This window comes from Lampris incognitus, chromosome 15 (genome assembly GCF_029633865.1).
Source record: "Lampris incognitus isolate fLamInc1 chromosome 15, fLamInc1.hap2, whole genome shotgun sequence".
Classification (NCBI taxonomy): domain Eukaryota; kingdom Metazoa; phylum Chordata; class Actinopteri; order Lampriformes; family Lampridae; genus Lampris; species Lampris incognitus.
In genome coordinates this window covers 47,044,500-47,066,799 of record NC_079225.1, presented here as the reverse complement: position 1 = coordinate 47,066,799, position 22,300 = coordinate 47,044,500, and the positions used below count along the sequence as shown (strand labels likewise).

At 47.6% G+C, this 22,300-nt stretch overlaps 2 protein-coding genes across 7 annotated transcripts; one reads left to right on the top strand and one right to left on the bottom strand.

Annotated features, from left to right (window-relative positions):
• Positions 1-674: 674 nt before the first annotated feature.
• Positions 675-14,105, bottom strand: pex3 (peroxisomal biogenesis factor 3). Its single transcript, XM_056294114.1, has 12 exons — positions 13,884-14,105; positions 12,621-12,752; positions 11,905-11,986; positions 11,624-11,667; positions 9,934-10,055; positions 9,743-9,809; positions 8,305-8,359; positions 7,937-8,111; positions 7,165-7,235; positions 4,605-4,727; positions 4,266-4,362; positions 675-2,927 (listed from the first exon to the last, which is right to left on the bottom strand). The coding sequence occupies exons 1-12, from the start codon at positions 13,954-13,956 to the stop codon at positions 2,847-2,849; spliced, it is 1,122 nt and encodes a 373-aa protein (XP_056150089.1). The 5' UTR covers positions 13,957-14,105; the 3' UTR covers positions 675-2,846.
• On the top strand, positions 13,303-20,780 carry adat2 (adenosine deaminase tRNA specific 2). Of its 6 annotated transcripts, none has more exons than XM_056294120.1 (7): positions 13,303-13,443; positions 17,652-17,770; positions 18,019-18,123; positions 19,018-19,168; positions 20,171-20,277; positions 20,459-20,531; positions 20,646-20,780. In XM_056294120.1, exons 2-7 carry the CDS (start codon positions 17,696-17,698, stop codon positions 20,672-20,674), a joined length of 540 nt encoding a protein of 179 aa, XP_056150095.1. In that variant the 5' UTR covers positions 13,303-13,443; positions 17,652-17,695; the 3' UTR covers positions 20,675-20,780. The 6 variants fall into 6 exon arrangements, with proteins under 6 accessions (XP_056150095.1, XP_056150091.1, XP_056150094.1 ...); XM_056294116.1 differs by lacking the exon at positions 13,303-13,443 and adding an exon at positions 14,138-14,245; XM_056294119.1 differs by lacking the exon at positions 13,303-13,443 and adding an exon at positions 14,213-14,435.
• Positions 20,781-22,300: the final 1,520 nt, after the last annotated feature.

The following is a 22,300-nucleotide window of genomic DNA, read 5'->3' as shown; positions in this document are numbered from 1 at the left end:
AGGTTCCTGGATCCAGGGACTGTAATAAGTTCTTAGATTAGAGAGACTTAATCCACCTCCTGCTTTGTCTCTTTTCTAATTCTAGTTGCCTTACCGTTCCACACAAAGGGGGACACAAGGGCATCCAGGTGGTGTGGCGGTCCATTTTGCTGCCTACCAATACAGGGATCGCCGGTTCGAATCCCCGTGTTACCTCCGGCTTGGTCGGGTGTCCATATAGACACAATTGGCCGTGTCTGCAGGTGGGGAGCTGGATGTGGGTATGTGCGCCTCCTCTGGTCGGTCGGGGCGTCTGTTCAGGGGGGAGGGGGAACTGGGGGGAATAGCATGATCCTCCCACGCGCTACGTCCCCCTGGTGAAACTCCTCACTGTCAGGTGAAAAGAAGCGGCTGGTGACTCCACATGTATGGGAGGAGACATGTGGTAGTCTGCAGCCCTCCCCGGATCAGCAGAGGGGTGGAGCAGAGACCGGGACGGCTCGGAGGAGTGGGGTAATTGGCTTATGAAACAGGTACATAAACGAGGTAAGACATTGGTTTTAATTCCTTTACCCTCTCCTCAGGACACATACTTTATATTTTATGGGTGTTTTTCAAGTCGTCAGCAGTCTTGTTTTTCGCTTTTATGGATTTGCCCTTTAATTCATAAAAAAAATCTGACTTTGGATCTCAACCACACACACACACACACACACACACACACACACGCACACACACACACACGCACACACATATACATGAAATGTATCAAATAACATACTTTATTTATTTTCAACGAATTACTACAAACATACATTTCCGTTGTCATTCTGAGCGCTATGTTACAAAAAGGCATACCATCACATTAACACCAACCGGATCTGACATTCCCACCTGCCCCAGCCTGTGGCGACCAAAGCAGAAAACAGAAATAAAGAAACAAAAAAGTCTCAACAACCTTACACTATCCCCCACTTTCATCAGCCGGGAGGGGAACAAACACTTCCCAGTCCACAGGCCACTTTGTCCCATTCCCCTTCATCCCAGTGGTTACCTAACCAGCCCACTTTCCAGACAGACCGGACCTCCACATGGTCAGCTTATCTGGTTTCTACCTTTCTTCACTGGAGTAACGGAAGGAGGGAATTTAAAGCTTCGCCCAGTAATGTGTAACTGATGCTGAGGCCTTCCGACCAATCAGATGGGAAAGAATGAATCTACCATAACCTATAAATGAAACTGTACATTTAACATAGCTGAAACGTTTTTGGATGGTTGGTCTGTCGTATACAGAGGACAACGACAGACGTAACACGTGGGGACTGGTGTGATTAATAAGGGGGCACGGGGGGCTCCTCCGTCACAGGGTTTTCCATGTGGTCCACGGCGTTCGTGTTGGAGCACCAGACAGATGCGTGTGATCTCAACAGGGTGAATTAAAAATTATTATGTCAGCAGCCAATCAGAGAAACGTGTTGCATTTACTCACAAACACCGGACCGATTGTCTAAAAATAAAGACAGATTTGCCCTGGATGCACCAACCCGTCACCGAAGAGCGACAAAAACCATAAATAAAAAGAAAAAAAGCAAAGTACTGTTGTGTTTGAGCCAGAGCCTCCACGGAGAATGACGACAACACCCAGGAATGTATTTCTATCTGCGACAAACATGCACGCAAGGTGCAACCACAGAAAAGATGTCCCGAACAACTGGATCACTTCGACAAAAACAAAAAGTAGACATCTCTGACCGACTCCCTGGAGGGCCATTTGAATGGGTGCCAACTGTCTCTGACAGATTCACATCGCCTGACTAAAATGATCAATTATTACACGACGTCTAGAGAAAACCTCACCTCAAGGACCGAGTTGGTAGCTTTATAAAACCAAGTTTCCCAAATTCCTGGATGCAAAAAAAGAACCTTGAACCAGTCATTCATTCCATTTGACTTACGACTGCGCACGAAGAAACAGTTCTTGTAAAAAAACAACATGAAGGAAATAAAAGAGTGAAGAAGTTTCTAGACGAGATCCCCGCCGCTTCCAGGAGAGAAAAACAAGAAGTCTTACAGAATAACTGCCGACATGAGTATCGCCTTCAAAAGAAACATCTAAAATTGTTGCCCGTTTCAATACCCGTTTCCCAAATACCGACATATCTGAACACTGGAATAGTACAAAAATACTTTTGTTAACTATTGAGGGATGAGTTTTTCAGATTTTTGCCTTTTAAAAAAAAGTCATGGAGGGTTTAACATGAAAACCTTTACGCTCAATGGATGATAGTGTTTTAAAATGACGCCAACCTACTAAACAGCAGTGACATCTAGTGGGTGACAAAAGTAAGTACAGAAGTACACAACCAACAGCTGGAGATCGAGCAGTTAGTTGTGAAAAAGGTTATGACTGCCATGGTATTTTAAAACAGGCAAGATCAAGAGAAACACCCCACATTACCTCAGCATCATCAGGCAGCAGGTCGTGGTCTGCTCCAGAGGTTTCACCAGCGTGCAGACCTCTAGTCCTGTACAGGACCGGATGCAGATCTTTTTAACAGAACCATATCCTAGGCCAAATAACACTCCACTTCCCAAGATGCATTTGACTGCAAAAGAAGGACCAGTCAAAATGCTGGCCTTAAGGTCACGTGAGTCCTACAGTCTGCATAGCTCGCTCGCAGCACAACTCTTCATCGTCAGAGACAGAAAGACAGAAACGGAAAGAGGGAGGAAAAGAGAGATGACGATAGAAAAAGGGACAGACAGACAGAGAGAGAGAGAGTGTTTGTTGTGCAGAGTCCAGAAGAGGAACGTCGTCATGTTGGTTTCTCCCAAGGGGGAGAGAAGATGAATACGTCTCTGTCACATTACTTCTGAAGTGCTGGGGTGCTGAAGGTGTCATACACGATGGCCGCAAACTCCTTCACCTGATCAATCATCAGCAAATCCTATCGAGCGACAGAGACAGAGAGATAGTCAGGGTCACTGGTTATTCTGATTCATTCACTCTATTGTGTATGCATACAGATAAACTACGTGACACTTCACTACCTGGCAGTCTAATGCACCAGTCTGGGTTTGGCGAATGAGGACAACGCTACCTGCCTGCATGCATAGTGCCAACTGTACAGTTTGGTGGAAGAGGAATAATGGTCTACATGGTGATGGTGGTCGTGTGGCTCAGGACCTAGGCTGTTCCAGTGGCATCTGGACGCTGCTTGGCATCCACCTCATCATATTCTTCACATGTCTTATAATACCATTATTACCGTTATCCTCTTTCAATGTTGTTGGAGGAGGAATAATGGTCTGGAGCTACTTTTCATGGTTTGGGTTAGGCCCCTTAGTTCCAGCAAAGGGAAAACTTTTTTTTGCTCCCCCCCCCTTTTTTTCTCTCCAATTGTATCCAGACAATTACCCCACTCTTCCGAGCCGTCCCGGTCGCTGCTCCATCCCCTCTGCTGATCCGGGGAGGGCTGCAGACTACCACATGCCTCCTCCCATTCAAGTGGAGTCACCAGCCGCTTCTTTTCACCTGACAGTGAGGAGTTTCACCAGGGGGACGGAGTACATGGAGGATCATGCTATTCCCCCCAGTCCCCCCCCAAACAGGCGCCCCGACTGACCAGAGGAGGCGCTAGTGCACATACCCACATCCGGCTTCCCATCTGCAGATACGGCCAATTGTGTCTGTAGGGACGCCCAACCAAGCTGGAGGTAACACGGGGATTCGAACCGGCGATCCCCGTGTTGGCAGGCAAGTGAAGGGAAAACTTAATGCTACATTATACAATAACAAGGCCCTTTCCTGTTTCAGCATGACAATGCTCCCGTGCACAAAGTGAGGTCCATAAAGACATGGTCTGCTGAGCTTGGTTTGGGAGAACTTGACTGGCCTGCACAGAGCCCTGACCTCATTCTTATCCAAAACCTTTGGGATGAATTGGAATGCCGATGGTAAACCAGGCCCTCTCTCCAACATCAGTACCCAACCTCACTAATGCTCTTGTGGCTGACTGGGAGCAAATCCCAGACGTCATGTTCCAAAATCTAGTGGAAAGCCTTCCCAGGGGAGTGGAGGCCGTTATAGCAGCAAAGGGAGGACCAGCTCCATATAAATGTCCATGCTTTTAGAATGAGATGTTCAGCAAGCACATATAGGTGTGATGTAGGTGTGATGTTCGGGTGCACTCATGGTGTTGCTTTGTTTGGATGAACATGTTAGCTTAATGCTGTTATATTTCTGGGTCAGGCCAGAGAGGCTGGTGAATGTCGACTAGTCTCACCTGGACAAAGTGACTTGGGTTCTCACTGCAGATAGTGTTGATCTGACCATTGACGATGGGGATGATCTTGGCCAGCGGTAGGCTGACAGCAGACAGGCTGCAAGGACAGACAAGACAGAGATGTATGGAAAGAAACAGACAAAAGGGTAGAGAGGCTGACAGACGTCAGTTCAGACCGATACCAAATGATGTATGTACAATCCAATATCATAAATAAACACAGTCCTCAAATATTAATAGTTAATTTTGATCAAATGATGGATGGAATCTCAACAAACTGCAAAGATGCCAAAGCCAAAAATGTTTTTGATCAACAAAGATGCCAATCAAGCAGCTGACCTATCAGGAGCTGAGCAAAAGGTGGGGTCACCAGGAGGTGGGCGGAAGAATTCGGCCAGGTTGTCGAGGAGACGAGAGAAGCCTCGGTTCAGACAAGTGTTGAGAACAGTGCTTAAGTCCGGACTGAACGAAAACACACACACACACACACACACACACACACACACACACACACACACACGTTAGGACCGAACGTGTGTTCACAAGCACAATCACATGTGCATGCATGTATACAGACACAAATGTGTGTATGATATAAGCTATATGGACAAAAGTATTGGGACACCTGGCCATTACACCTACAGGAGCTTTTATGATATCCCATTCTAAATCCATAGGCATTAATATGGAGTTGGTCCCCTCTTTGCAGCTATAACAGCTTCCACTCTTCTGAGAAGGATTTCCACAAGATTTGGGAGTGTGTCTCTGAGAATTTTTGCCCATTCATCCAGAAGAGCATTTGTGAGGTCAGGCACTGATGTTGGACGAGAAGACCTGGCTCACAATCTCCGTTCTACTTCATCCCAAAGGTGTTGGATGGGGTTGAGGTCAGGGCTCTGTGTGGGCCAGTCACGTTCTTCCACACCAAACTCACCCAACCATGTCTTAATGGACCTTGCTTTGTGCACTGGAGCACAGTCATGCTGGAACAGAAAAGGGCCCTCCCCAAACTATTCCCACAAAGTTGGAAGCATAGAATTGTCCAAAATGTCCTGGTATGCTGAAGCATTAAGATTTCCCTTCACTGGAACTAAGGGGCCCAGCCCAACCCCTGAAAAACAACCCCATACCATTATCCCTCCTCCACCAAACTGTACAGTTGGCACAATGCAGTCAGGCAGGTAACGTTCTCTTGGCATCCACCGAACCCAGACTCGTCCATCAGACTGCCAGACAGAGAAGTGTTATTCATCACTCCACAGAACACGTTTCCACTGCTCCAGAGTCCAGTGGCGGCGTGCTTTACACCATCCATCCGATGATTGGCATTGTGCTTGGTGATGCAAGGCTTGCATGCAGCTGCTCGGCCATGGAAACCCATTCTATGAAGCTCCTGGCACACAGTTTTTGTGCTGATGTTAATGCCAGAGGAAGTTTGGAACTCTGCAGTTACTGAGTCAACAGAGCGTTGGCAACTTTTACGCACTACACGCCTCAGCACTCGTTGACCCCGCTGTGTGACTTTATGTGGTCTGCCACTTCCTGGCTGAGTTGCAGTTGTTCCTAAAGGCTTCCACTTTTCAATAATACCACTTACAGTTGACCATGGAATATCTAGCAGGGAAGAAATTTCATGAGCTGACTTATTGCAAAGGTGGCATCCTATGACAGTACCACACTTGAATTCACTGAGCTCTTCAGAACGACCCATTCTTTCACAAATGTGTGTAAATGCAAACTGCATGGCTAGTTGCTTGATTTTATAAACCTGTGGCAATGAGTCTGAATGAAACACCTGATATTCAATGATTAAGAAGTGTGTCCCAATACTTCTGTCCATGCAAAGGTGAAGCTAGAAATCTTGGTGTAATCATGGACAGTGATATAAATTTTAAGAGCCACATCAATCATCTCACAAGATCAGCCTTCTACCATCTTAAAAAAATTTCAAAACTAAGGGGATTTCTATCAACATCAGACTGTGAGAAATTAATCCATGCATTTATAACAAGTAGACTAGACTACTGCAATGGACCATTCACCGGCCTCCCAAAATCAGTTGTGCACCAACTACAGTTAATTCAAAATGCGGCAGCACGTGATCTCACCAGAACTAAAAAGTATGAGCACATTAAACCTGTTCTTAGATCTCTGCATTGGCTCCCCATTAAAACTGCAATTGATTTTCTTTTAATTGTACACAAAGCGCTAAATGGCCTTGCACCACACTATATAAAAGATATGTTAATTCCTTATAAACCAGCAAGAACTCTCAGGTCCAACGGCAGTGGTCTTTTAACCATCCCTCGTGCTAGGTCTAGAGCAGGGGAAGCTGCATTTTCTCTTTACACCCCAAGTAGATGGAACACCCTGCCTGAGAAACTGAGAAGCCCCCACACTGGACACCCTGCCTGAGGACCTGAGAGAGGCCCCCACACTGGACACCCTGTCTGAGGACCTGAGAGAGGCCTCCACACTGGATACATTTAGAAGCAGGTTAAAAACCTTACTTTTTAAAACAGCCTACAGCTAAGTTCATAATATGTGTGTGTGTATGTTTTTTATATATTCTGCTATTTTTATATGTTCTGCTCTGTTGTTAATTTTAATTAATCCGTGTTTGTAGCACTTTTATTTATTTTACTAACTCAGTTTTAAACTTGTTTGTACTTTTCTAAAATTTGCCTGTACTTTTATTTATTCAGTTTTTGTGGGGGGGGGGTTATTGATTTCATTGTTGTATTGTGTGAAGCAGTTTGTGTTACATTTGTTTGTATGAAAAGTGCTATACAAATAAAATCTGATTGATTGATTGATTGATTGATCGATTGATCGATACAGTGTATGTGCCAGTTACCAACACAGAATACATACATAGACACAGATAGACACCATATACCTGTCCAACATGTCTCTTGTCTCATTTAGCAGCTTGATGGTCATAACATCACTCTCTGTCAGCCCACATGCCTGGTCAAACAACAGAGTAGAGGGAATAGATTAGAACAGAAAACAAGGCAAGAGAAGAGATGTTTTGTTTTTTTGTATTTCCCCCCAATTGTATCAAGCTAATTACCCCACTCTTCTGAGCCATCCGCCCCAGTCGCTGCTCCACCCCCTCTGCTGATCAGGGGAGGGCTGCAGACTACCACATGCCTCCTCCCACATATGTGGAGTCGCCAGCTGCTTCTTAAGCCCCTTGAGGCAAATTTGTAATTTGTGATATTGGGCTATACAAATAAAATTGACTTGACTTTTCACCTGACAGTGAGGTGTTTCACCAGGGGGATGTAGCGCGTGGGAGGATCAAGCTATTCCCCCCAGTCCCCCCCGAACAGGTGCCCCAACCGACCAGAGGAGACGCTAGTGCAGCAAATGGACACATACCTACATCCGGCTTCCCACCCACAGACACGGCCAATTGTGTCTGTAGGGACGCCTGACCAAGCCGGAGGCAACACAGGGATTTGAACCGGTGATCCCCGTGTTGGTAGATAACGGAATAGACCGCCACGCCACACGGACGCCCAGTCATCATTGTTGCAAGTTCAGCAAATGGAAAACTTAAATGAAATGCAGTTTGTGTGTAGTGGGGTGTTACGCAACCACATGGAGTGTTGTGGTTAAGTGAGTGTACAACCACATACAGTTGCTGTGAATGTCGTACGGACCTGGTCAGAAAGACTGTTTTCCTCATCAGTCATCATGTAGCACGTTAAGGGACGCTGGGCACCGGGCTCCGCGCTGGCCCCTTGGTCCAGGAGAGACCCCCCCTCCACCTGAGCTCTGATCCAGTTCAACTGCTGCTCCAACTCCAAGAGGGACATGTTCTGTTTAAGAGACATCCTGCAAACAAACAAAACAAAACACAAACACACACACACACACAGACACACACAGACAGACACACGCACACACACACCTGTTTGTGTTTGCGGTCTGACCCTCACCTAGAGGATTTTGCTGTATATTGTTTTTTAGCGTCCCCACCACACACACGGACAGAGACGGCTGGACAGACAGGCAGGCAGACACTCACCCTCCTAGTGTGTCCTGTACTGCTCGCTTCACCACTGTCATTAACTCTATCAAACCTGCAAAAGACAGGACGGGAGGGCATGACAGGATGAGAGGGCATGGCGGAGGCAGAGGAAAAGGCAGGGAGCGAGACAAAGGGAGTCAGAGAAAGTGAGAGACAGCAAGAAGGACAGATACACAGTGAGAAAGAGAGAGAGAGAGAAAGAAGGACAGATCCACAGTGAAAAAGAGAGAGAAAGGACAGATCCACAGTGAGAAAGAGAGAGAAAGAAGGACAGATACATAGTGAGAAAGAGACAGAAAGGACAGATCCACAGTGAAAAAGAGAAAGGACAGATCCATAGTGAGAAAGAGAGAGAGAGAAAGAAGGACAGATCCACAGTGAGAAAGAGAGAGAAAGGACAGATCCACAGTGAGAAAGAGAGAGAAAGAAGGACAGATACATAGTGAGAAAGAGAGAGAAAGGACAGATCCACAGTGAAAAAGAGAAACGACAGATCCACAGTGAGAAAGAGAGAGAGAGAAAGAAGGACAGATACATAGTGACAAAGAGAGAAAGAAGCACAGATCCACAGTGAAAAAGAGAGAGAGAAAGAAGCACAGATCCACAGTGAGAAAGAGAGAGAAAGAAGGACAGATCCACAGTGAGAAAGAGAGAGAAAGAAGGACAGATCCACAGTGAGAAAGAGAGAGAAAGAAGGACAGATACATAGTGAGAAAGAGAGAGAAAGGACAGATCCACAGTGAGAAAGAGAAACGACAGATCCACAGTGAGAAAGAGAGAGAGAGAGAGAAAGAAGGACAGATACATAGTGACAAAGAGAGAAAGAAGCACAGATCCACAGTGAGAAAGAGAGAGAAAGAAGCACAGATCCACAATGAGAAAGAGAGAGAAAGAAAAGGGTAAGAGACACAGAGACCCAGTCTGGTGGTGTAAACCACTAGTCCAAGTTTACTGACTTTTGACAGTGACACCAAAACAGCCTCTAATTAAACTGTGACAACGACCCTTGGTGGAGGAAAGGGTGGAGAGACAGAAGAGATGGAGGAGAAAGACAGGGTGGAGACAGTGTGTACTGAAGAAGGCCCGAGCCGCTACGCGTGGCCATTTTTAGGTCCTTTTGGATATGTCTAAGTTTCAATAAAGACATTTTTAATTACACGGAGTGTCTTGGTCAGAGAGATTTGTTCTCTTTTTCTCATCTGAAACTACTAACCTTGGACCAAAGAGTACCCAACAAATATATTACTTAACTACAGAGAGGACTGAGCACGCCACTGACTCCAAACATAAGTGTATTTGTATGTTTATGTCTATAAATGTGCGAATGTCTGTCTCTGTCTTCCGTCACCAACTCCGTGTTGGTCCGTTTGTGTGTCGTGTGAGTCTTTAGCTGTGTGCATACATGCATGCGAGTGTGTACGTGTGTGCTGCTAACCATCTCCCAGTAGGTGCTGGATACTGGATAGGTACTGCTGCTGGACATCTGGAGGAGCCAAGGAAGTCTGGAGGAGGAGGACACACACACACAGATTTACATGCAAGTCAGATCAGCCATCTCCTACTCCATGATAAATAAACATGGAAAAATGCACAGGGGTCTAATCCCTCGCACACGTGCGTCCCTACCTTCCCGCTGCTCCCCACGGAGTTTTCCAGGTAGAGGTATCCTCCTATGATGTTCAGCTGAACCCTCAGGAGGACGACCAACATACAGGTGCTGTACACGGCCACGATACTACGGGTGAAACCTAGCCAGCACAACAACAAGGTCAACACCTCCCCTGCCCTCCCCTGGTGTACACAGCTTTCTCAAGTCAAGTCAGTTTCAGTTGTATAGCCCAATAACACACACGACAAACGTGCCTCAGCAACACAACATCCTGTCCAGAGACCCTGGCATCGGATAAGGAATAACTCCCTAAAAAAAGACGTTAAGTCTGCTACAGTACAAATAAAAACGTCTGATCAGTCCCTGAAACTTGTTAGAATCACAATTTCATTTAGCGGACGCTTTTACCCAAAGTGACGTACATCTGATACGCATTACTTATTACTGCTTATTATTATTATTATTATTGTTATTATTATGTACTTATTCTGATGTTGGACACATTCTGGTGTATTTTGTATAACTGTCAGTAAAATGACAACTCTAAATGTGTAAAAGTTTGTCGTTTTGCTCTGATTTGTGACAAGGTCCCCGTGGCTGTGGGGATGGACACCATGTGGAAGTAAAACTCGTGCATGTCAAATAGTACTGGATACCATGTGGAAGTAAAACTCATGTGTGCCTAATAGTACTGGATACCATGTGGAAGTAACTGGTGCCTAATAGTACTGGATACCATGTGGAAGTAAAACTCATGTGTGCCTAATAGTACTGCATATCATGTGGAAGTAACTGGTGCCTAATAGTACTGGATACCATGTGGAAGTAACTGGTGCCTAATAGTACTGGATACCATGTGGAAGTAAAACTCATGTGTGCCTAATAGTACTGGATATCATGTGGAAGTAACTGGTGCCTAATAGTACTGGATACCATGTGGAAGTAACTGGTTCCTAATAGTGCTGGATACCATGTGGAAGTAACTGGTTCCTAATAGTGCTGGATACCATGTGGAAGTAACTGGTGCCTAATAGTACTGGATACCATGTGGAAGTAACTGGTTCCTAATAGTACTGGATACCATGTGGAAGTAACTGGTTCCTAATAGTGCTGGATACCATGTGGAAGTAACTGGTTCCTAATAGTGCTGGATACCATGTGGAAGTAACTGGTGCCTAATAGTACTGGATACCATGTGGAAGTAACTGGTGCCTAATAGTGCTGGATACCATGTGGAAGTAACTGGTTCCTAATAGTACTGGATACCATGTGGAAGTAACTGGTTCCTAATAGTGCTGGATACCATGTGGAAGTAACTGGTTCCTAATAGTGCTGGATACCATGTGGAAGTAACTGGTGCCTAATAGTACTGGATACCATGTGGAAGTAACTGGTTCCTAATAGTGCTGGATACCATGTGGAAGTAACTGGTTCCTAATAGTACTGGATACCATGTGGAAGTAAATGGTTCCTAATAGTGCTGGATACCATGTGGAAGTAACTGGTTCCTAATAGTGCTGGATACCATGTGGAAGTAACTGGTTCCTAATAGTGCTGGATACCATGTGGAAGTGACTGGTTCCTAATAGTACTGGATCTCAAGTGGAAGTAACTGGTTCCTAATAGTACTGGATCTCATGTGGAAGTAAAACTGGTGCGTGCCACACTGTACTGGAACAACGTGTCATGCTTGAATCTGGAACTTACTGATGATCTTAAGGTCCTCCCAGATCTCCAGTTTATTGGCAGGTCTGTAGGAAACAGGACATGTCAGTAAGGAGACAGAACCATCGTCATATTACAAGTGATTATTGGGACAGCTTATCATGAATACAATATGGACGTGTGGTGCAATAATGCTATAATGAGTGTAACAGTCACAAGCACAGGAATTTCTTTCATAGACACTTCCAGTGTAATATTTAAACAGGTGTTATTTGTGCACAGTTAAAATAATCACATTTCAAATCTCTCAGTTGTGTACTTACTTGGTTTTTAGCAGGGCGGTAAGGCTTTCCGAGTTTAGATGGTGAGTGATGGCTTCCTTTAATGTAGGGAGCATAGACAGTACTGTAAACCCCCACAACACCCCCCCCCCCAACACACACACACACACACACACACACACACACACACACAGAAAGAAAGATATGAAACAGGAACATCTGGAAAAACAAAATAACTTTTCTCCCTTACTTGCATTTCTTTCCGTAACACTTTTCTAGCACGCACAACTATTCTGGGGTCACAAAGACATTTGCAGTATCTATTAGATGGGTACTGAGGTTATTACCTTTCACCTAATTTGAACCTAATGAGTATGAGGTTTTTTGAGCCGAAACTTCGGGAACTGAATCTCATTTAACCGTTGAACTTATTAAAAGGTGGTCTGGAGTACAGTGTCCACTAAATACCTAAAAACTGTGTAATAATATTTAGGCAACTTTTGGGAAGGGTTTTTACCTTTAAGTATCTGGCTGGTGTGTTAACTTTGACCCGTGAACTTAAAACATAGCTGTCACAGAGAGTAACTCTGGGGTGACAGGAATGTATTGTGCCATCTGTTGTCAGGACGCTGTCACTATGACCCTTGACCTCACCATTGTGCTTTGCCCATCCCATGTCAAGTGAAATGTATTACATTGTGTCTACAGTTGACAGCTGAGTCAGCTTAATTGTTGGAAGGTTGATGTGAACCCCTCACCTGTCATGTTGCACGTCCTCTGGTTACTCTCAAAGTGGAACTGCCGTCTGGCCTGGGCGATGTATTCTGTTGCCTCCCTCTCCTGGATCTCTCTCATCTTCTTCTGGGCATACTTACCCAGGAAGTACACTCCTGGGGGGAAGAGTCCGGAAGAGAGAAAACATTAAGCTCATACAGCTGTTAAAGAGTCTATTTAAATGGACCCAACATCCATCGCAGGTGCAACAAGGAGTGTGACCTGCTCAGTGGTTGCTGGCTCTGACAACTGTAAACTGTAGAACTGACACAACAGATGCAGAATAAAACGATAAGGGACTCATTTTTATTCTGTAGACAAACTATACTAAGTGACAACAGACTGAGGAGAAACATATTAAGGTTAATCCCCCTCCCCCCATCACTTTGTATCTCATACAGAGACCCACGCATGCTAGCTAGCTAGCTGGAACATGGCTGTGCAGTACAATGTAGTGACTGAAACATCTCCAGTGGCTGACACACAGGAATGAAGATATACTGTAAATGGACTGTATTTATATATCGCCTTTCCAGCTGCAGTAGCCACTCAAGGTGCTTTATGATTAATTAATGCCTCGCATTCACCCCCTCCACCCCCACCCCACACACACACACCCACCCACACACTGACGTTAGTGTCAACGATGCAAGGTAACATCCGGCTCATCTGGAGCAGTCAGGGGTTAGGGGTCTTGCTCAGGGACACCTCCAAATATTTGCCAGGAGTACCCGAGGATCGAACCGGCAACCCTCCAGTTAACAGACGATCTGCTCCACCTCCCAAGATATACTGTCGTTGTAAAAGGTGACTGAGTGGGTTAAAGACCACCATCGCTACAGCCAACGTCTGAGGGGTTTAGTCCCACCTAAACAGAACTGGGTTTCGCGTCCCAGAAGGTTTGATTCCCACCGAGAAGGAATAGGGTTCGAGTCCCAGAGGTTGACAGGACGACTAAACCCCGTACGAGAGAAACACGCTCTGCTTTGGTTCTGTCTGTCTTCTCGGTTTGCCATTACCTCCCGTTACTACGTGTCCTGTACCCAAGGCAAAGCGCACCACTCCGCATTACGTGCCAAACGTGCCGTACCCGTTACGCGCACCTCTCTCTCAGCGTGTCGGGCTGACTGAGCACCAACAACACGGGCCGATTATCGCTGGAAAATGACGGAGCTCGGTTGTCGGCTAGTTAGCTGCTCGCTAACCAAGCTAACTAGCAGCTAACTAGCTGGTGGTTAACCAGTTACCTCCCACGACGGCTCCGGCCAAGATGAATTTCCTTCTGTGGCGCTTGACAAAATTCCAGGCGGACGAAAACATGCTGGCGCGGTGCGGTGCGAAGCGTTCACCCGACCGCGGCACGGACACGCTGCGAGCTTTGACCCGGCCTCGCTACTTGTCTGCCATCGCCCGCACTGCTAACTCATCGCCGCTAGCTCGTCGCTGCCGCCATGCTAGCTGGCAGGAGCGGGGACGCGCATGCGCGCCGCCTTACCTCACAGCGCCCATCGGACGTTCCGACATCGACTGCGCGTGCCTGGCGGTGGCTAATGCTACCTACCAGTCATGCTAATGGCGGAGCCGAGGTGTGGTCACGTCTCCGGCGCAAGTACGGCAGCGGTAGCGGCGTGTAGCGGGTAGCGGGAGGAAGGCGGCTGTCGCTGTGTGGTATTATCTGTGTCCCGGTTCAGCGGCCGGCCGGATCCGTCGAAGGCCACGGCTGTCAACTGTGGCCTTCGTTTGTCAGAAATGTGAAGGAGAGGGAGGACAGCGGCATGGCGAGGACGCAAGGAGTGGAGGTGACGAAGGAGTACGAGTTTAAATACCTGGGGTCACCTGTGCAAAGTAACGGGGGGTGCAGAAGAGAGGCGGAGGAGACAGTGCAGGCAGGGTGGAGTGGGTGGAGAAGAGAGTGCAGGCAGGGTGGAGTGGGTGGAGGAGAGAGTGCAGGCAGGGTGGAGTGGGTGGAGAAGAGAGTGCAGGCAGGGTGGAGTGGGTGGAGAAGAGAGTGCAGGCAGGGTGGAGTGGGTGGAGAAGAGTGTCAGGAGTGATGTGTGACAGAAGGGTACCAGCAAGAGTTAAAGGGAAGGTTTACAAGATGGTAGTGAGACCAGCTATGTTGTATGGTTTGGAGACAGTGGCACTGATGAAAATACAGGAGGTGGAGCTGGAGGTGGTGGAGGTGAAGATGATAAGATTTTCATTGGGAGTGATGAAGAAGGACAGGATTAGGAAGGAGTATATTAGAGGGACAGCTCAGGTTGGACGGTTTGGAGACAAAGCAAGAGAGACAAGATGGACATGGTTTGGACATGTGTGGAGGAGAGATGCTGGGTATACTGGGAGAAGGATGCTGAATATGGAGCTGCCAGGGAAGAGGAGAAGAGGAAGGCCAAAGAGGAGGTTTATGGATGTGGTGAGGGAGGACATGCAGGTGGCTGGTGGGACAGAGGAAGATGCAGAGGACAGGAAGAGATGGAGACGGATGATCCGCTGTGGCGCCCCCTAACGGGAGCAGCTGTAAGGAGTAGTAGTAGTTTGTCAGAAATTGAAGAACAGTTGTGTCCTTTGCAAGAAGCAAGAAGGTTCTGGGTTCGAGCCCCGGGGTAACCCAACCTGGGGGTCGTCCCAGGTCGTCCTCTGTGTGGAGTTTGCATGTTCTCCCCGTGTCTGCGTGGGTTTCCTCCGGGTGCTCCAGTTTCCTCCCACAGTCCAAAGACATGTAGGTCAGGTGAATCGGCCATATTAAATTACCCCTAGGTATGAGTGTGTGTGTGTGTATGAGTGTGTGTGTGTGATGGCCTGGCGGCCTGTCCAGGGTGTCTCCCCGCCTGCCGCCCAGTGACTGCTGGGACGGGCTCCAGCATGCCCGCGACCCTGAGAGCAGGGTAAGGGGTCCGGGTAATGGATGGATGGCAGTATCCTTTGCATGGCTGGCGGTCTCATCTGTCACCGTGTGCAGACAGTAGATCTAATGTCTTTATGCAGGTTCAGTAATCCAGGTAAGAAAGTCGTTCATAAACGTTGTGTCCAGAGGAACTGATTCAACCGCCTGTGATTGTAAATCTAATAATAAGTATGGCGGCAAGTCAAAACTCTCCCGGCACCGAGGGGGATTTCATGTTCAAATGTAGGTTTATGTTGTGTTTATAATAATAGCAGTTTCAATGTACAGTCGAAGCATTAAAACGTGAGAAGCGTCACCACAGACCCGTAATGTCAGTAGCTGAGGATGTAACCCAGCTGCATGCTGTGTTACCTTCACATGGCGGTGCCCTGAGTCACGTCAGGTCGCTTATGAGTTGGTATCCGCTGGCTGCAGTTTTACCCGTTTCCTTTGTGTGATTAAGTGAGTGGCTTTGTGTGATCCGGGTGGTTCTGGGGAAAACGGGCCCGTAGAACCTGATAATGTAATAAATTCCCAATAATGTAATAACCCCAATAATGTAATAAAAATCTGCTCTTCAGTCCATTGAAAATGCAATAAAACCTGATAATGTAATACCTTCCCGATAATGTAATAAAGTGCATGTCCCAATAATGTAATAAACTTTTTACCATTAATGTAATAATGTGTTACATTAACGGGACGTTATTACATGATCAGGCTAGCCTTCATTTCCCTGGTCCTGATAATGTAATAATTCCCCAATATTGTAATAATTTAACAGCAGACCACCCATAAATGGATTCAAGTGCTGATACTGTTTAAGCAACGCAAGCTCGAGAGGTCATGAATGCTCTACTCTTCCTCCAAGCTACTTCCACACATGTTTTTCCTCAGTTGGATCATTTTATTACATTATCAGGAAGTTATTACATTATCAGGTTTTATCGCATTTTCAATGGCCTCAAGTGCATTTTTTTATTACATTATCAGGGTTATGACATCATCGGGGATTTATTACATTATCAGGGTTATGACATCACCGGGGATTTATTACATTATCAGGGTTATGACATCACCGGGGGATTTATTACATTATCAGGGTTATGACATCACCGGGGATTTATTACATTATCAGGTTCTACAGGGCCTGAAAGACCGACCGAGTGACTCCCTTGCGAGCCAAAAAGAAATGGGGCAACCTTAAAACAAAGCATGTAGAGCGATTGTTAATGTTCGTGTGATGTTTAGAGAGTTGCCTCTTTGGAGGTAAAGAGGTAGGTTCAACGTCGTCGTTACTTGCTGCAGAATCTGACCGACGTCAGAATCTGACCGTGCATTCTTGTGCTTCAAGCCAAAAACAGACACATCCTGTCTCCAACCTACAGCGGGTGTGACGATTGGCATTTCTTCTCCGTTCCTCTACTTCTTCCAGCAGATAGAAAATTAAATTAAACAGTGGCCGAGTCGCTGATTTCCACCTGCAGGTTTGTTGTTGTGGAGGCGTTAACAAACAGGGAGGGCGGGTGTTACTACTGACACGGCAGTGCCGGGGCGGGGACCGATGGTGACGCCTCGGTAGGCTGTTAGCTAGCTCCTCGCTCCTGTCCTCCGCAGACCACACCTGCAGAGGAGGCGGCCTTCCAAAGTTGCAGCCCCTGAGTTGGGACACTGACGGTGGTCCGACGCATGTTACCTTCCCCCTTCGGTCACTTCTACTCCACTAAACTGCCATTGCTCAAAGTGCATGGAAGGCCAACAACGAGATGAGGGGTTGAACGATGCACATGTTGGTCATGTTGTGACAAACAAAGGTGTTACGCACTTCTGATGCTACTAGCAATGAGATGGTATAGCTGAAATATTGTGTGTTGTGTTTGCAGTGTGAGTAGAGCCGGAGTGGGGATGTGTAACGGGAGTAGTGTAGTGTAAATGGCGTGCTCCAGTAAATACAGTTAAAGAGACGGGTCCGGTCATGTGATGTGAGCTTATGGATACGGTGCAGCGTAGAGCAGGACATCGGTGTTGCGTGGATGCTGTACACGTGTGTGCAGCGACTGGGTGGTCTCCCTGCAAATGACATGTAGAAATGAGGCCAAAAGCAAATATCATTTCTCCTTTGTTGTAGTGGGAACAAAAAAGCTACTGGGACGGTGTCGCTGTAGAGTCGCTATGACGACGGAGAGGGGAGGTTTTCATCCAGCCGATGAGGAAATTCAGCGGTGGATGGCCAGTGCATTTGAGATGGTAAGTGGTATAAAGGGCGGTGGTTGGGAGGGAAGAACGAGCAGTTCACTTGGGGGATGGGTTGTTGTTTTTCAGCCCGACAGCGTTCTGTGGTCTCAGCGGCCTGCCCGGTTTTCAGTCAGGATCTGTTGACGGACATTAACGTTACTCAGAGGGCATGGATGTGTTGTCGTCTTTCCACCCTAGCGTATTTATGCATTTTGCCACTGATTCTGTCACGTCCGTTGATACTGAGGCTGTGTTGGCAGGCTGGAGATGCTCTGGAGAACGGAGAGGTGCCCGTGGGTTGTCTCATGGTCTACAGCGGCGAGGTCGTGGGCAGGGGAAGAAATGAAGTCAACGAGAGCAAAAATGTAGGACACTCACATTTGCTCACGGTCACCCCGTTAAAGTCACTATTTGCTACTGTACTCCACAAAGTGTTGTGGGTGAAAAAGACCAGAGGTAGGAGCGTCCAGGTGGCGTGGCGGTCTATTCTGTTGCCTACTAACGCAGGGCTCGCCGGTTCGAATCCCAGTGTTACCTCCAGCTTGGTCGGGCATCCCTACAGACATAATTGGCCGTGTCTGCGGGTAGGAAGCTGGATGTGGGTATGTGTCCTGGTCGCTGCACTAGCGCCTCCTCTGGTTGGTCGGAGCGCCTGTTCAGGGGGGAGGGGGAACTGGGGGGAATAGCATGATCCTCCCACGCGCTACGTCCCCCTGGTGAAACTCCTCACTGTCAGGTGAAAAGAAGTGGCTGGTGACTCCACATGTATGGGAGGAGGCATGTGGTAGTCTGCAGCCCTCCTGGATCAGCAGAGGGGGTGGAGCAGCGACCGGGACGACTCGGAAGAGTGGGGAAATTGGCCGGATACAATTGGGGAGAAAAAGAGGGGGGGGGGGGGAGACTGGAGGAGCAACACGTGAACCCATGAGGAATGCTGAAATTGTCTTGGGTTTCCTGGTAAATCCAGACTCTAGACAGGGCTGTGAGCTTTATTCCAGCTGGTTTGGAACTTGGCCAGGAGAATATGAAGACTCCTCCAGGAGAATATGAAAACTCCTCCTGGAGAATATGAAGACTCCTCCAGGAGAATATGAAGACTCCTCCTGGAGAATATGAAGACTCCTCCAGGAGAATATGAAGACTCCTCCTGCATGGAGAGGAACGCTGCACACACTGGGGCCGTGCTGAGATGTAATGTAGGGCATCGAAAGTGGAGCTTTGCTTTTGTGCGTTCACATGCATGTTGGTTTGTTTCCTAGGCTACTCGCCACGCAGAGATGGTGGCCCTGGACCAGCTGATGGATTGGTGTCGTCATAGAAACCTAGAGCTGAAGGGCGTGTGTGAGCGAACGGTTCTTTACGTCACCGTGGAGCCGTGCATCATGTGTGCCGGAGCTCTGCGCCTGCTCAGTATCCTCACTGTGTGTGTGTGTGTGTGTGTGTGTGTGTGTGTGTGTGTGTGTGTGTGTGTGTGTGTGTGGGTGTGTGTGGGTGTGTGTGCATGCAAACTACTACTACTACTACTACTACTACTACTACTACTACTACTACTACGTTCAGCTGCTCCCGTTAGGGGGCGCCACAGCGGATCATCTGTCTCCATCTCTTCCTGTCCTCTGCATCTTCCTCTGTCACACCAGCCACCTGCATGTCCTCCCTCCCCACATCCATAAACCTCCTCTTTGGCCTTCCTCTTCTCCTCTTCCCTGGCAGCTCCATATTCAGCATCCTTCTCCCAGTATACCCAGCATCTCTCCTCCACACATGTCCAAACCATCTCCATCTTGTCTCTCTTGCTTTGTCTCCAAACCGTCCAACCTGAGCTGTCCCTCTAATATACTCCTTCCTAATCCTGTCCTTCTTCATCACTCCCAATGAAAATCTTATCATCTTCACCTCCACCACCTCCAGCTCCTCCTCCTGTCTTTTCATCAGCGCCACTGTCTCCACACCATACAACACAGCTGGTCTCAGCACCATCTTGTAAACCTTCCCTTTAACTCTTGCTGGTACCCTTCTGTCACACATCACTCCTGACACTCTTCTCCACCCGCTCCACCCTGCCTGCACTCTCTTCTTCACCTCCCTCCTGCACTCCCCGTTACTTTGCACAGCTGACCCCAAGTATTTAAACTCATATGCCTTCATCACCTCTACTCCTTGCATCCTCACCATTCAACTGTCCTCCCTCTGCATGCATGTGTGTGCATGTGTGTGCATGTGTGTGCATGTGTGTGCATGTGTGTGCATGTGTGTGCATGTGTGTGCATGCATATTAGCGTTTAGTAAAAATGTATTTTATTGAAGGATTATAAGCCTCAGTGTTACAAGTTTAAAAGCAACATAAACGCACAAGAAGAACAAAGTTTACACTACAGGATGTGTTGATGGTTTCATTAACGGCTGCGTCAGATATCCCAGTTGTTGTTTATGGTTGTGGGAACGAGAGGTTTGGAGGTTGTGGTTCTGTGTTGGACATTTCAGCCGCTCATTTACCCCATACTGGAACCACCTTTAAGGTACTGTAGAGCACAGCGGTGTGTGTGTGTGTGTGTGTGTGTGTGTGTGTGTGTGTGTGTGTGTGTGTGTGTGTGTGTGTGTGTGTGTGTGTGTGTGTGTGTGTGTGTGTGTGTGTGTGTGTGTGTGTATGTGTGTGTGTGTGTGGGTGTGTGTCTGATCCAGTCTCTTCTTGTGCTGCAGTGTGTGCCGGGTTACAGAGCAGAGGAAGCTGTGGAGATGCTGAAGACGTTTTACAAACAGGAGAACCCAAACGGTGAAGATCCTCCTCTTCCTCTCCTCTTCGTCTCTGTGTTTTCCTCGGATTAATCCAGACTGGTTTGGCGGGAGACAGGAAACAAACTAACGTTGTTTTCTGTGTGTCTTCCAGCTCCCAAGCCCAAGACGAGGAAAGAATGACCTCCTCCGAGACCAGTCTTCACCGTTTAAAACCGGTTGTTTAACGTATTCAGCCTTTGTCTATTTTTCTTTTTTGTATGGACTCAATAAAGAAGTGGAAATGCCGTCTTTTCATTTATTCAACAGTTGCTCAGACCCAAATTATGTTTAGCTGATAAAAGCCAAGGTGAGCAGTGTGTCCGTTTTGGGAACCTCAGAACTCTTCTCAGATGAGGTGGTTTTGTTGGCTTCATCAGAACGCGACCTCCAGCCTGTACTGGGGCGGTTTGCAGCTGAGCGGGAAATGGCCGGGATGAGAGTCAGCACCTCCAAGTCTGAGGCCATGGTTCTCTACCAGAAAATGGTGGATTGCTCCCTCCAGGTTGGGGTTGAGTTGTTGCCTCGAGTGAAGGAGTTCAAGTATCTCGGGGTCTTGCTCACGAGTGAGGGTAGGATGGAGCAGGAGATTGACAGGTGGATTGGTGCAGCATCAGCAGTAATGTGGACGGGTTGAAATGAGTTTCCTCCGTAGGGTGTCTGGGCTCAGCCTTAGAGACAGGGTGAGGAGGGAGCTCGGAGTAGAGCCGCTGCTCCTTCACATGGAAAGGAGCCAGTTGAGGTGGTTCAGCATCTGATCAGGATGCCTCCTGGGCGCCTTCCTTTGGAGGTTTTCCAGGCACGTCCAACTGGGAGGAGACCCCGAGATAGACCCAAAACTTCCTGGAGGGACTACATGTCCAGTCTGGCCTGGGAACACCTTGGGATCCCCCAGGAGGAGCTGGAGGGCACTGCTAGGGAGAGGGACGTCTGGAGTAGTGCCCTACTTGGCTTGCTGCCACCGCGACCCGACCCCGGAGAAGCGGCTGAACATGAATGAAGGAATGAAAAAGTTTATTTTGGGGTAGCAATACCAGCTTTGTCCACATGGAGGCGCAGTAGACCACCCGATTACCACGGGAGCGTAACGGCTTTGAGTGGATGATGGAATGCAATGAGTTTAAAAACCCAGACCATCATTTGTTTATTTGTAGCACGGTGACACTGAGCTCGCTCTCTGTCCCCACGTGGCATTTATGAACGTTCGTTGTGTGTGTGTGTGTGTGTGTGTGTGTGTGTGTGTGTGTGTGTGTGTGTGTGTGTGTGTGTGTGTGTGTGTGTGTGTGTGTGTGTGTGTTCCGGTGGAGATCCTGAGAGCTGCTCAGACCGTAGCAGCTCATCTCAGCAGGAGTGACCTTCACAACTGTTCATGTAACACAAAAGCTCTGCCAAGGGCCTACAGTCACACACACACACACACACACACACACACACACACACACCGAAAAAAACCTTACAAACACTTTCTCCCACACACTCATGTTTCCCGGACACACACTTTTTCTGTGCCCCCCCCCTTTGTCTCTTATTCCTCGCTGATGGAATAACACAACACTTTTGGTCGTTATAGTTAGATTACACACACACACACACACACACACACACACACACACACACACACACACACACACACACACACACACACACACCAAAAGGAGTGTGAGTTTTTGACGACACACTAGCCAGTGGCCCGGTGGTGTGTGATCCATCCAGCGGGTAGTTCACTGGTTTACAACTGGGCCGTGTGACTGAGTTTTCTTCTTTTCATGT

What these genes read in the sequence shown, in the direction of transcription:
- pex3 (XM_056294114.1), bottom strand. Translation starts at nt 13,956, where the DNA reads ATGTTTTCGTCCGCCTGGAATTTTGTCAAGCGCCACAGAAGGAAATTC. An exon ending in CCAGCACCTACTGGGAGATG is followed by an intron (nt 8,360 to 9,742) that starts GTTAGCAGCACA and finishes TGTCTTTTGCAG; the next exon opens with GTTTGATAGAGTTAATGACA. An exon ending in TTTTGCTCAGCTCCTGATAG is followed by an intron (nt 4,363 to 4,604) that starts GTCAGCTGCTTG and finishes CTGTCCTTGCAG; the next exon opens with CCTGTCTGCTGTCAGCCTAC.
- adat2 (XM_056294115.1), top strand. Translation starts at nt 15,292, where the DNA reads ATGTTCTCCCCGTGTCTGCGTGGGTTTCCTCCGGGTGCTCCAGTTTCC. An exon ending in CTCCCACAGTCCAAAGACAT is followed by an intron (nt 15,359 to 17,651) that starts GTAGGTCAGGTG and finishes CCTTTGTTGTAG; the next exon opens with TGGGAACAAAAAAGCTACTG. An exon ending in TGGCCAGTGCATTTGAGATG is followed by an intron (nt 17,771 to 18,018) that starts GTAAGTGGTATA and finishes CTGTGTTGGCAG; the next exon opens with GCTGGAGATGCTCTGGAGAA.